General features: G+C 51.6%; 1 protein-coding gene across 1 annotated transcript; it reads right to left on the bottom strand.

Annotated features, from left to right (window-relative positions):
* On the bottom strand, positions 1-960 carry LOC135999507 (olfactory receptor 14J1-like). The gene has a single exon (XM_065653077.1). The coding sequence runs from the start codon at positions 958-960 to the stop codon at positions 1-3; it is 960 nt and encodes a 319-aa protein (XP_065509149.1).
* Between the last annotated feature and the right edge of the window lie 10,379 nt (positions 961-11,339).

Raw genomic sequence — 11,339 nt, 5'->3', positions numbered from 1 at the left:
TCATTTGTGGACAGTGATGGAAAGATGATCAGTATTGACAAACGCCCATGAAATCACTTTCCTAATGGACTCCTTGAGCTTCTGGTTCCTCATGCTGTAGATGAGGGGGTTCACTGCTGGAGGCACCAATGCGTATAGAACAGACACCACCAGGTCCAGGGATGGGGAAGAGATGGAGGGGGGCTTCAGGTGGGCAAACATGCCAGTGCTGAGGAACAGGGAGACCACGGCCAGGTGAGGGAGGCACGTGGCAAAGGCTTTGTGCCGTCCCTGCTCAGAGGGGATCCTCAGCACGGCCCTCAAGATCTGCACATAGGACAGCACAATGAACACAAAACACCCAAATCCTAAACAGACAGTAACCACAAGAAGCCCAGCTTCCCTAAAGTAGGAGTGTGAGCAGGAGAGCTTGAGGATCTGGGGGATTTCACAGAAGAACTGGTCCAGGGCATTGCCCTTGCACAGTGGCAGTGAAAATGTATTGGCCGTGTGCAGCAGAGCACTGAGAAACCCAGTGGCCCAGGCAGCTGCTGCCATGTGGACACAAGCTCTGCTGCCCAGGAGGGTCCCGTAGTGCAGGGGTTTGCAGATGGCAACGTAGCGGTCGTAGGACATGATGGTGAGAAGAGAATACTCTGCACCAAACAAGAAACATACAAAGAAGACCTGGGCAGCACATCCTGCAAAGGAAATGACCCTGGTATCCCACAGAGAGTTGGCCATGGATTTGGGGACAGTGATGGAGATGGAGCCCAGGTCGAGGAGGGCGAGGTTGAGCAGGAAGAAGTACATGGGGGTGTGGAGGTGCTGGTCACAGGCTATGGTGGTGATGATGAGGCCGTTGCCCAGGAGGGCAGCCAGGTAGATGCCCAGGAAGAGCCAGAAGTGCAAGAGCTGCAGCTCCCGTGTGTCTGTGAACGCCAGGAGGAGGAACTGGGTGATGGAGCTGCTGTTGGACATTTGCTGCCTCTGGGCGTGGACACTGTCATACGCGAAAAGAAAATGAAAAGATAGGGGACACTTCTCTGAGCAGAATCAAAGCCATTTCTCACACACCCTCCCCTGCTCCACACCCCTTGTCCTTTTCCAGACCTTCCTTCGGGTCCGTGGCTGAGCCCTGGGTGGTGCTGGCTGGAGGTGCCGTGAGGAGCAGGGCCTGTGCCCGCTGGCTGCCCAGGAGTCAGCCCTGCTCTGCAGCAGGGGTCATGGGAATGGGGGACAGGGGACGGACCTGGGGTTCAAAGTTGTCATCTGAAACTGCTGCTGGTGCAGAAGGGCCTGTCAGCATCTGCACTGTCACAGGGAATGAAACAGGATGGTAAAATGAAGTTTGAAATGCTTGGGGTTTTGACAGCTTCACAGAATCACAGAAAATTAGGGATTGGAAGGGACCTCGAAAGATCATGTAGTCCAATCCTGCAACTCCCCTGGAGAGTGTTGTTGGGTGTTAGAAACCCTCAGCATTTCTGCTGCACTCAGGGAGAACAGAGCGAGTCCTGCAAGACCAGAGGATGCCTGTGGGTCAGTGCAGAGTGAGGGCAGCTGCTCTGTCCCTCTGTCTTGCTCCAGCTGCCCTGGGCTGGCACCTTTCTGAGATGGTGATCACACTGCCATGTTACCCTGAAAAGCCACCAGGCACTGCTGAGAGCAGAGGTTTGCAGGCTGCAAAAAAGGACAGGTGAACCTAAGGCTGATGTGTCCAGCCAAGGTGATGCTGCTGCTGTCCATGGGCAGAGGGGTGGCTGAAGGGATGTTACAAGGCCTCTGGCAGATCGGCTGATCACTCAGAGTTGCAGTTCAGGAGTCTCAGTGACTTGTTAAAATTGGAGAGCTCCTTTTGCATTTATCCCTTCCTCCATCTCCCCACCCTCCAAGTCTTGGAATAGGAGACTGAAAGGACAGACTCGGGAAAGCTCCTTATCTTTATAGTAATACCTGTATAGATCTTCTCCTTGAAACCTCCAATTGGAAGCAGTCTGGAGTGATCTGGAGCTGTGAGCAGCCCTGACCCACGGAGAACCCAGAGGCAGAATGACCCTGCCCTGCTGGGGGTCGCTCCTTCCCCCCACAGCTTCTCCCCTCAGTGTTGTTGGGATCTCCCCGGGCAGGCTGAGCGCTGACCCTGGCAAGCGGCAGAGTCCCTGCCCCGGCACAGCCCTGTGGTGCAGGGACCCTGCTCTGCAGGACAGCCCTGGCCACCCCTGCCTGCACATTTACATTTACACCCCACCGCCATCCTTGGCAGAACACAGCATTCATGTCCTGTCACTCTGACGGTGCAGAAGGCAATCCCTGCTCTGCAGCACATCCTCTTCCTTTGCATCAGAGAATCTCTGAGAGTTTTACTTACGTCTCTTGTAGGCTCTGCAATGTGACAGCTTTCTGAGATCCTACCATGATTTGCAGATGCAATGCCCTACAGCCACAGGCATCATATCTGCGAAGATTTCATTTCTAGTGATCTCTCAGCATCCTCCCACCCCAGACTGCGTTGCCCTTTCTCTCCCTGGCTCCTCTGTCCTTGGTGCTGCAGGCAGAGCCCTCAGCCCTGCTGCGCTTTGCAGAGGAGCTGCTCCTGGGCAGAGCTGTCTCTCTGCAGCGCTGCCGCTTGCCATGAGCTCCCTCTGTCCCAGGAGCCCAGCCCAGCTCAGCAGCACAGGAGCAGCCCACGATGTCCCTTTCTCTGTCCCCTCTGGGCTCCCTCCAGGTGTCCCTGGGGCTCCAGGGGCACATCCTTTGAGACAACCTGAAGTAATCAGACATGTTGATTCTCTCTCTTCAGGAGAGACACTTCTTGCCAGCATTGTGTTCTTTGTACTAAAAAATAAATTGATATGAGAATCATCTTTTCTTGTCCCATTATTAGGCAGGACAAAAAGAAAGTTACAGGAAAGGATCTAATTTCTAAAAACTGGAGGAGGAATATGTTCACCTGAATGAATTTAGGCATTATATTTTGGTTTTATACTCATAGGTCTAGAGAGATATCCAGCCATCTTTTGGCCACGTCATGTCTGTGCTCTGAGGCAAAGCCTTTGCACACATGGGCTCTTGGACACTTGGTACCAGGTTTCCATGGGGCGACTCAGAGGTTTCCTGGTGCCACAGCTGGGGTGGTTCAGCCCAGATGTGAGGCAATGTCCTCAGCCAGGGACCTGACTGGCTGAGCTGGAGCTGTCAGTGTTGCAGACAGAGCTGTGACACGGATGGAATAAACTGCCAAGGCAGAGTGGCAGAAGGTAGTTCATCTGGTCTTCAAGCACAGCAGCCTCCAAGTACAGCAACAGTCCAGAGCAAAACTCAGTCTAGACCTGTAAGGCAATTCAAGGGCCCCATAATGAGGTGTTCCTACTGCAGGAACAGTTAAAGGAGAAACAAAGACACCTTGTGGCCACTCATTGATTTAATAATGGAAAGAAGTGATATTCTCTGTGTCTCTAGTCCTCCATCTTCACCAGCAAGGTCTCCCAGGCCTCTGTCACTGGAGGCAGAACAACCAGCAGTGGATGGGGATCAAGTCAGGGGTCCCTGGAACTAACACAATCCTTTCCAGTCTATGGGGCAGGAGGGGCAGCATCCCAGGAGCTGAGACAGCAGGACCATGTCACAGTGAGGACACTCTCCACCTTCTTGGAAAGCTCATGGAGACTGGGGGGACTCCCTGACCACTGGCAGCTCTCACACAGTGTGCGCACTTTTCAAAAATGGCCAATGGGTGAGCAGGGGAACTAAGGGCTGTGCCCCAGAACATGTCCACTGGGACCCCATTTCTGGGTGTGTGAAAGAGAAGGTGACGGGGTTTACCCAGGGCAGGTTGTGTCTGTCCATCCTCTTTGCTTTCTGTGAGGAAAGGACAGGGTTGCTGGACGTGGGGAGAGCAGTGGTCGTCTGTTACCTGGCAGTCAGCAAGGCATTCAGCATCATCCCCCACAATATTCTTGTGTCCAAGGTAGGATATTATGGTTTGTGTCAGTGTGTAAGTAGACGGGTAAAAAATAATCTGGATGGTCAGGCTTGGAAAGCTGCTATAGAAAGGGAGAAACTTTCCAATCCTGAGGACAGTCAAGCACTGGAAGCTGTTTCCCAGGGGTGCGCATCCACTCTACCCCAGAAAGTGACCAAGATGTGTTTGGATAAAGCCCTGAGTAATCTGGTCCGACCCTGCTTTGAGCAGGAGGTCGGTCAAGACACCTCCCAAGGTCCCATCCAGCCTGAATGATGCTGTCCTTTCATTCCCTTCATGTTTTCAATTTAGGGACAGTTCTCTAGTTCTCCCTGGCCACAGGAATAATTCACATGAGGTGCAGGGCTGCTTTACAAGTGCCCCCAAACAGCTCTGACCACATCTTGTGCATCCCTTTTCATTTGCCTCCACCCAAGTTCTTCTGTTCTGCTGTCCTCATGCCCACCTTGTTCATCCTTTCAGAGCAGGTTGCTCAACAGGTGTCAGCATCCGTGTACAGAGTCTGCACACCAGCCAGGCAGCAAAGCCATCGTTACAGAAATGGAGACGGGGCTCTTGACGAGCTCCTTGCACCCAGGAATCGGCATTTCTTGTCTGCTGAGATTCCCGTGAACACCTGAACTTTAAGTGCAGAGCATGTGAGTCCTCGTTGGGTATCCTGGCTTGTCTCTTGACCCATGTGGGGCTTCAGGGGGTGAAGAGAATCAAAACCAACTCTTTGGCTGGGGTAGTTTCATTTTACATGTGTCACACAGGGCAGATGAAGGGAGCTCAGAACTCCAGACTCTGCTGCACTGTTGGGACTTGAGAGACTGGAAATGCAGGTGACGGTGTGTGTCAGTGCACACCACATAAACATTCTGGATTCCTTTTTGCTTTTGCACTGACCTGGGATCTGTTCCTTGTCATTCTTTGGTCAAAAAAGAAATAAAACTGCCCTATGTCACCTCCCCTCACACCAGAAAAAAAGGGGAAAAAGCATGAAAGAGGGGTGATTTCAGGGCAATTCTCTCCTAGGATGTACTTTTTAAATGATAAAACTAGTAGAAGTGAGAGAAAAAGCTCTTAAAAAGAACTCCATGCAAGAGGTCAGCTACTGAGACGTAGTAGCTCTTTTGAGAAGCAAGAATGACTGTTGGGAATGAAATTAAAAAACTTTAGTTCATCATCATCATCATCAAGAATAAGGAACTCCCTGTTATTCTTATTAGTGATTGTACCACTTTTCAAAAACATCCTTGAGATTGTCTCTATTTTTCGCTGGCTCCAAAACTGAGCCTGCTCAGATTTTGAAAGGACTGCTTGAAATCTCTGCAACTCAGATCTCTACATCTGTCTCTCATCGAAGATCTTTTACCCCAGAAAGGGGAAAAGTCCCAACGCAGGCACCAAACCAGTGCCCAGCCTGCCTGGAGAGCCAGGTGAGTGGTGCCACACAGCAGCCAACCTCAGGGGCAGCTGGAGGTGATGGGAATTGAAATGGTTTTAGCTCAAATCATAATTTAAGGTTGGAAAAGACCCTTAAGGTCCTGAAGTCCAGTAGTAAATACAACACTGCCAAGCCCACCCATTACACCATATCCCTAAGCGCCATGTCTACACATCTTTTCAATACCTTCAGGGATGGAAGCTCCAATCCTGAGCTGGCAGGACAACACTGTCTGCAGTTACACATAAGATACCTGTCATGGCTGTGACTTCAGAGTTTCTCACACCCTTCACTGGGCAGGGCAGGTGTTGGGAGATGGGCGCACACTTCAGTTTCCAGATGCCAGGACAGAGCCCAAGCCATCCTGCCCTTGTGCTCTGGCATCTCATTTCTTGAGATGCAAAGCTGCTGGGGCTTCTGTGGATAATCGTGGTAAAAGGCATCAATAATCATTCAAGTGTTTGTATAATTTCTCTAAGAGTGTCAATATTAAAAATAATAATTAAAAAAAATTTAAAAGGGTTCATCTGCCTACATATAAATATCTGTAACACAGCAGTCTGTATCTGTGGTAGCCCCACGGCCAGTGACAATCCAATAGGTATTTGCAGTATAAGGCATGACACCCCATCCATAAGTACATATCTAAGTGGTTCAGATGAAGGGTGGTCTGGCAAAAATCAACCTGTTCCTCCCCAGGTGCACGGACACTGCTCATGTGCCTCTCCAGAGAGTGGCAGAAGCTGGATGCCCTTCTTGGGACAGACTCCTTCCAGGAAAGACACAGCAATGGGAGTAACTCCTCAGGTCTTCATGGCATTTCACTTGGCATCAGTTTTTATGTATTTGTTTTTTTCCTGAGACTACTCTTTCTGCACAAATGCTCACAAAAAGACACCCATTTAGTAAAACATGGTCATAAAGGTGCTGTTATGGACAAGAAATCTCACCATGAGCTCTGGAGGGAGGGAGGAAGATGATAATAAGCACCAGGAAGAACCAAGAAGCTCAAGGCCTCTTCCGAAGAGAGAGAGGCCCTGAGCAGCAGTGAGCGGCCACGTGTGGTGTGGGAGGGTCAGGGGATGTGAGGTAGAGAAGGGTGATGGCTGATGAATTCAGCAAATCCTTACGACCATGTTTAACCCCGCAAGTGGAATGTGGTTGATGTTTGTGGGTGGAGGAGGAACAGAAGGAAGATTTTCAGGCGGTTATGGAAAGAAGGCAGCCTTCTTTTGGACTAATCATATATGGCAGTGACATTTGCATGCTGTGGGCATGGCTGTGCCTGGGAGATGGGAATGGCTGCTGCTGGGGGGGCTGTGCTCAGGCAGGGCCCATGAGCTGACCTTGCTCTGCTCCTCTCTTGCACTCCCCATGCTTGGATGGTCCTCAGGAATCATCCATGAACCTGGTGGATGCATGAACTTCCTGGCATGATGGGGTACAGATACAAATAGAGGATTCAAGCAAGTTTGGGACTGGGACATTGAGGTGATTGGTGACTATTGCCATGTGCATGAAAGAAGCTGGAGGAGTTGTGAGGAACTCACAGGCATTTCCAGCTCCACAGAAAACCAGAACCTTGCAGTTAGAGCAACAGCACTTGACATAAAACCCACCCCCAAAACACCAAACACTCACACTGACCACAGGCAAAGCCTTGAAAAACATTTGAGAAAAATATGCCACATCCCAGTGGTCAGGGCTCAGCCATTCTGGTGATAAACAAGCACCAAGGGCTGACAGGGCATCAGAGCCACCTCCACATTGCCCTCACCACCTGTAACCAGTGTCTTCAAGTCTTTCCTTCACCAGCCCCCAGGGACAGGGACCTCGACTGGTTGTTTCCTTTGCAGCTTTGTCAGTGATGGCCCTTCATGGGGTCCGCAGCACGCTCAGAACCTTGAGTTTTGCTTCGGCCTTTCACTTCATTAGAGCCTTGTTCATCCTTTCAGTAGCTGCAGTTCAGGATCACGGCAGCAGAGGGCTCATTAACAGCCAAAATGCCCTTACATGGCAAGGCTCTGTGCATCATTTTCCTAAATGCTTGAAGTCTGGTGTGGATGATTAGAGAGATTTCAGGAATAGCCAAACAGAGAGCATTTCCAAAATAAATAGCAATAAAACAGTATTTCTTCTATTTCCTTTCCTCCTCACCCTTCCCTGCCTTTCCACAATAGGTGGTATCAGCAGTCTCCTGTTCATATTGATGTGGAGCATCTCCTGATAAAGACTGAATATGACAGAAATGTGGGTGCCTAAATCACCAGAGCACCTCCAGAGGAATCACCCTCCTCTGGACCAAAAGGTGGGAGTTCCTGGGAATCTCAGGTGCCACAGCACAGCGATACTTGTGTTCAGGGAGATGGTCAAATGACTCATCTCCTTTTCTGTAATGGTGTCTGAGTTTGCTCAGGTAACCCCTGACTTGAGCCCCATCCACTCCTGGCTGTTCTCCAGATTCCTGCCTACAGGAACAAAGTACCAGGAGACCTTGCTGGTGGAGATGGAGGCAAAGAAGCCGTGAAGCACCTCAGTCCTGTCTTACGAAGTTCAGCCCTCTCTTACAAAGTTCAGCAGCAGGCCTGCATTCACCCTGTCTATTCTTTTACTGCAAATGAAGCAGTGTCAGCTTATCTTGCTGCCCTCAGCCTCTGCTGCAGGAGTCAAGTCCAGGGCAGCTTTGGCATCATCCCCACATCCATGGACAAGGTTTCTAAATTCTTCCTTTGCAGCTTCCCCTGCTTCCACCTCCTGTGTGCTGCCTTTTTGCCCTGGAGCTTCACCAGCTCAGAGGAGCAGCTTCATGAGATAAATGCTTCTTTTCATGGGTACTTGGAGAGATCATTCTTGTGCTTGGAGCAGGCTGTCCTGTAAGGCTTCCCAGGTTTCCTGAGCTCCTTCACCCTTCAGACCTACTTCCATGTCACCACCTTTATTGGCCGCCATCCTCCAGTATGTCTGTGTCTTCTCCTCTGGAGCCCACCAGCCTGTGCTCTGCTGCTGGCCTTCCACCCTCCCCTCTGTAAAGCAGTTGGCCCAAGATCCTCTGGAGTGTTGGCACCTGCTGCTTTGCCTGGCCAGTGAATGTCAGGGCAATTACAGTTCCCCATAGGAACCTGCTGATTGACTGGTGACTTCCTCAGGTTGCTGACAGAAGATCTTTTCCACTTCTTCTCCATGATCAAGTAGTTTGCAACACCCAACACATTGTCACCATCTACCGGGTTTACATGGCAAAGTCTTGGAACTGGGGTGAGTGTGAGTGTGCTACAGTTGTCACCTCTCTGAGAAGACAACAGGAGTTTGATGTCAGACAGAGCCGATATGAGCTGGCTCCAAGATGGACCCACTCCTTGCCAAACCTGAGCCACTCAGGGATGCTGGCAGCACCTCTGTGATATTGTATTTGAGAAAGGGTAAAAAACACTGCACAACAGCAGGTGGGAGAGAGCAGGGAGGAAATGTGAGAGAAAAATCCCTGCAAACACCAAGGTCATATCCCATAGGACCCAAGTAGGTCCCTCAGCTGGCCAAAGCCTGCTCTCCTGAAATCCTGCTCTTTGCCTTGTTAGCATCTTCCAGGAGCCTCAACTCCACTTCCCCATCCCTGACTGTTCCATCCCTGACCAACCCTTTCTGGTTTGTAAGTGTGAAGTCCCACAGGGCACCTCACCTCACTGACTCCTCAGCCACCCGTGTCAGGAAGATGTTGTCCATGAGCTCCAAAACCCTCCTGGACGGCTGGTACCTTGCAGATATTGGGATATCTTAGGTCTGTCATGAGGACACGGCCCTGGAAACATGAGGCTTCTTTCCTTTGTCTGAAGGAGGCCTCATCTAATTCCTCTTCCTCATCAGTGAGTCAGTAGCTGATGTCCAGTCACTACAACATTGCCCATGTTGTTCTGCCCTCTCACGCTGACTCCTCAGCCTTCAGCTGACATTGTCTGTCCCCAGACAGAGCTCCACACCTTCCTGATGTTCTCCCACATGAAGGGAAACTTCCCCTCTAAGTCCAGAGCTCTGGCATTATGAGTACCAGACCCCCAAGATGCCACAGTTTCCTCAGGAGGGGCTATTTGTAGTGTCCTGTAACTCCTCCTGCTGTTTTCTTGGGAGAGACACCTTTATCAGGTTAAACCATCTGCATGCAAAGATTAACAGCTGAGCTAATTGTGCTTGAGAAACTTTGGAATTCACCCATCAAAGAGCTCTGAAGTTTCAAAAGGAGAAGCGGCCAGTCCTGTACCGGGGCAGGAGAATAACCCCATCCATCAGGACAGAGCAGGACCTGACACGCTGAGCAGGGACCCTGAGGAGAAGGGCCTGGGCACTACAAGGGCCGCCACACAAGCCCGTGCTGCACGCTCACCATGAACACGGCAGCTGCACCCGGGGCTGCATGAGGAGGAGCATGGGGACCCAGACACCTGGAGTTCTCATCCCATTCGGTTCAGCACTGGTGTGACCCCACACACACGGGTGTGTGCCAATGTGCGGCTCCCAGTTTGGAGAAGCAGGGAGGAACTGGAGAGTGCAGGGCTGTGCCAAGGCAGGGTTCAGGACCTTGTGCACATGGTGTGGGATGCTGAGGGACCTGGGCTGCTCTGGCCCAGCAGCGCTGGGGAGGCTGCAGCAGTGTAGGAGTAGCCTGAGAGTGCTGGAAGGGTGGTTTCAGAGAGGGTGGAGGTTTTCTTCATAGTGGGAAACAGCATGAGAAAGAAATAATGGCACAAAGTGCAGCTGGGGAGGTCCAGGCTGGACATGAGCAGCAAGGAATGTGAGTGGAAGGGCAGTGCTGTGGTGGAGCAGGTCACCCAGAGGGAGTCTGCATCAGCCCAAGGCTTTGTGCTTCAAGGAACAGCTGGGGAGGATGGAGAGAGATCAGCAAAGGAAGGAAGATGCTCAGACAAGAGCAAGGTGGGGCAGCAGGGGGGATGTCTCCAGCCTGCAGGGAAAGAGGTGCAGGGGATGCCACAGCATAGGACAGGCTGTCGTGGAGATGACCAAGGGATGTAAAGAGGCTGAAAGCCCCAACAGACATGAGCCCCTTCTCCCCTTGGCTGTGGCTGTTGTCTCCAGCTCTGATGCCTGTGAGGAGACACCTTGTCCTTACAGCACAGGGGCCTCATGGCCTCCTTGTCCCCAGCCAGGAACCTGGGAGGTGTGGGACCATAGTCCTGCCCTTGGCCTTGCACAGCCCCACATCACACTGTCCCAGGAAGGGCCCTGGGCAACGTGGGAGGGACAGGATCTGCCTTCCCAGGGCTGGGGGTCAGGGCTTGGCCCTTTGATTAATGAAACACATCCAGGTGTACTGATCATCAGAGAGACCTTCACCTTGCTTGTCCTGACCTGCCATCTCTGCCTCCAGTTTTCTTCTCTAACGAGATCCTGGAGTCATTTCCTCAATAGTGTTCCTCAGTGGGACCCATTAACATTACAAGAAACTTTGGAGTTTGAATCTGACTTGGGCTTCTTGAGAGGTTTTATTGAACTTCCCCTCAGGGTTGATGTTCATGGTGTCAGCACCAAAGCCACCAGAGGGGTCATTAAAGCGCCTTGGGCTGCTCCTGTGCTGCTGAGCTGGGCTGGGCTCCTGGGACAGAGGGAGCTCATGGCAAGCGGCAGCGCTGCAGAGAGACAGCTCTGCCCAGGAGCAGCTCCTCTGCAAAGCGCAGCAGGGCTGAGGGCTCTGCCTGCAGCACCGAGGGGAGACGAGCAAGGCAGAGACAGGGCAACGTAGTCTGGGGTGGGAGGATGCTGAGAGATCACTGGAAATGAAATCTTCGCAGATATGATGCCTGTGGCTGCAGGGCATTGCATCTGCAAATCATGGTAGGATCTCAGAAAGCTGTCACATTGCAGAGCCTGCAAGAGACGTAAGTAAAACTCTCAGAGATTCTCTGATGCAAAGGAAGAGGATGTGCTGCAGAGCAGGGA

The sequence above is a fragment of the Caloenas nicobarica genome, chromosome 28, assembly GCF_036013445.1.
Source record: "Caloenas nicobarica isolate bCalNic1 chromosome 28, bCalNic1.hap1, whole genome shotgun sequence".
Classification (NCBI taxonomy): Eukaryota; Metazoa; Chordata; class Aves; order Columbiformes; family Columbidae; genus Caloenas; species Caloenas nicobarica.
The sequence above is the reverse complement of the archived record's forward strand: the minus strand, read 5'-3'. Positions and strand labels throughout refer to the sequence as shown.

Coding starts and splice junctions, on each gene's coding strand:
- LOC135999507 (XM_065653077.1), bottom strand. CDS start 960: ATGTCCAACAGCAGCTCCATCACCCAGTTCCTCCTCCTGGCGTTCACA.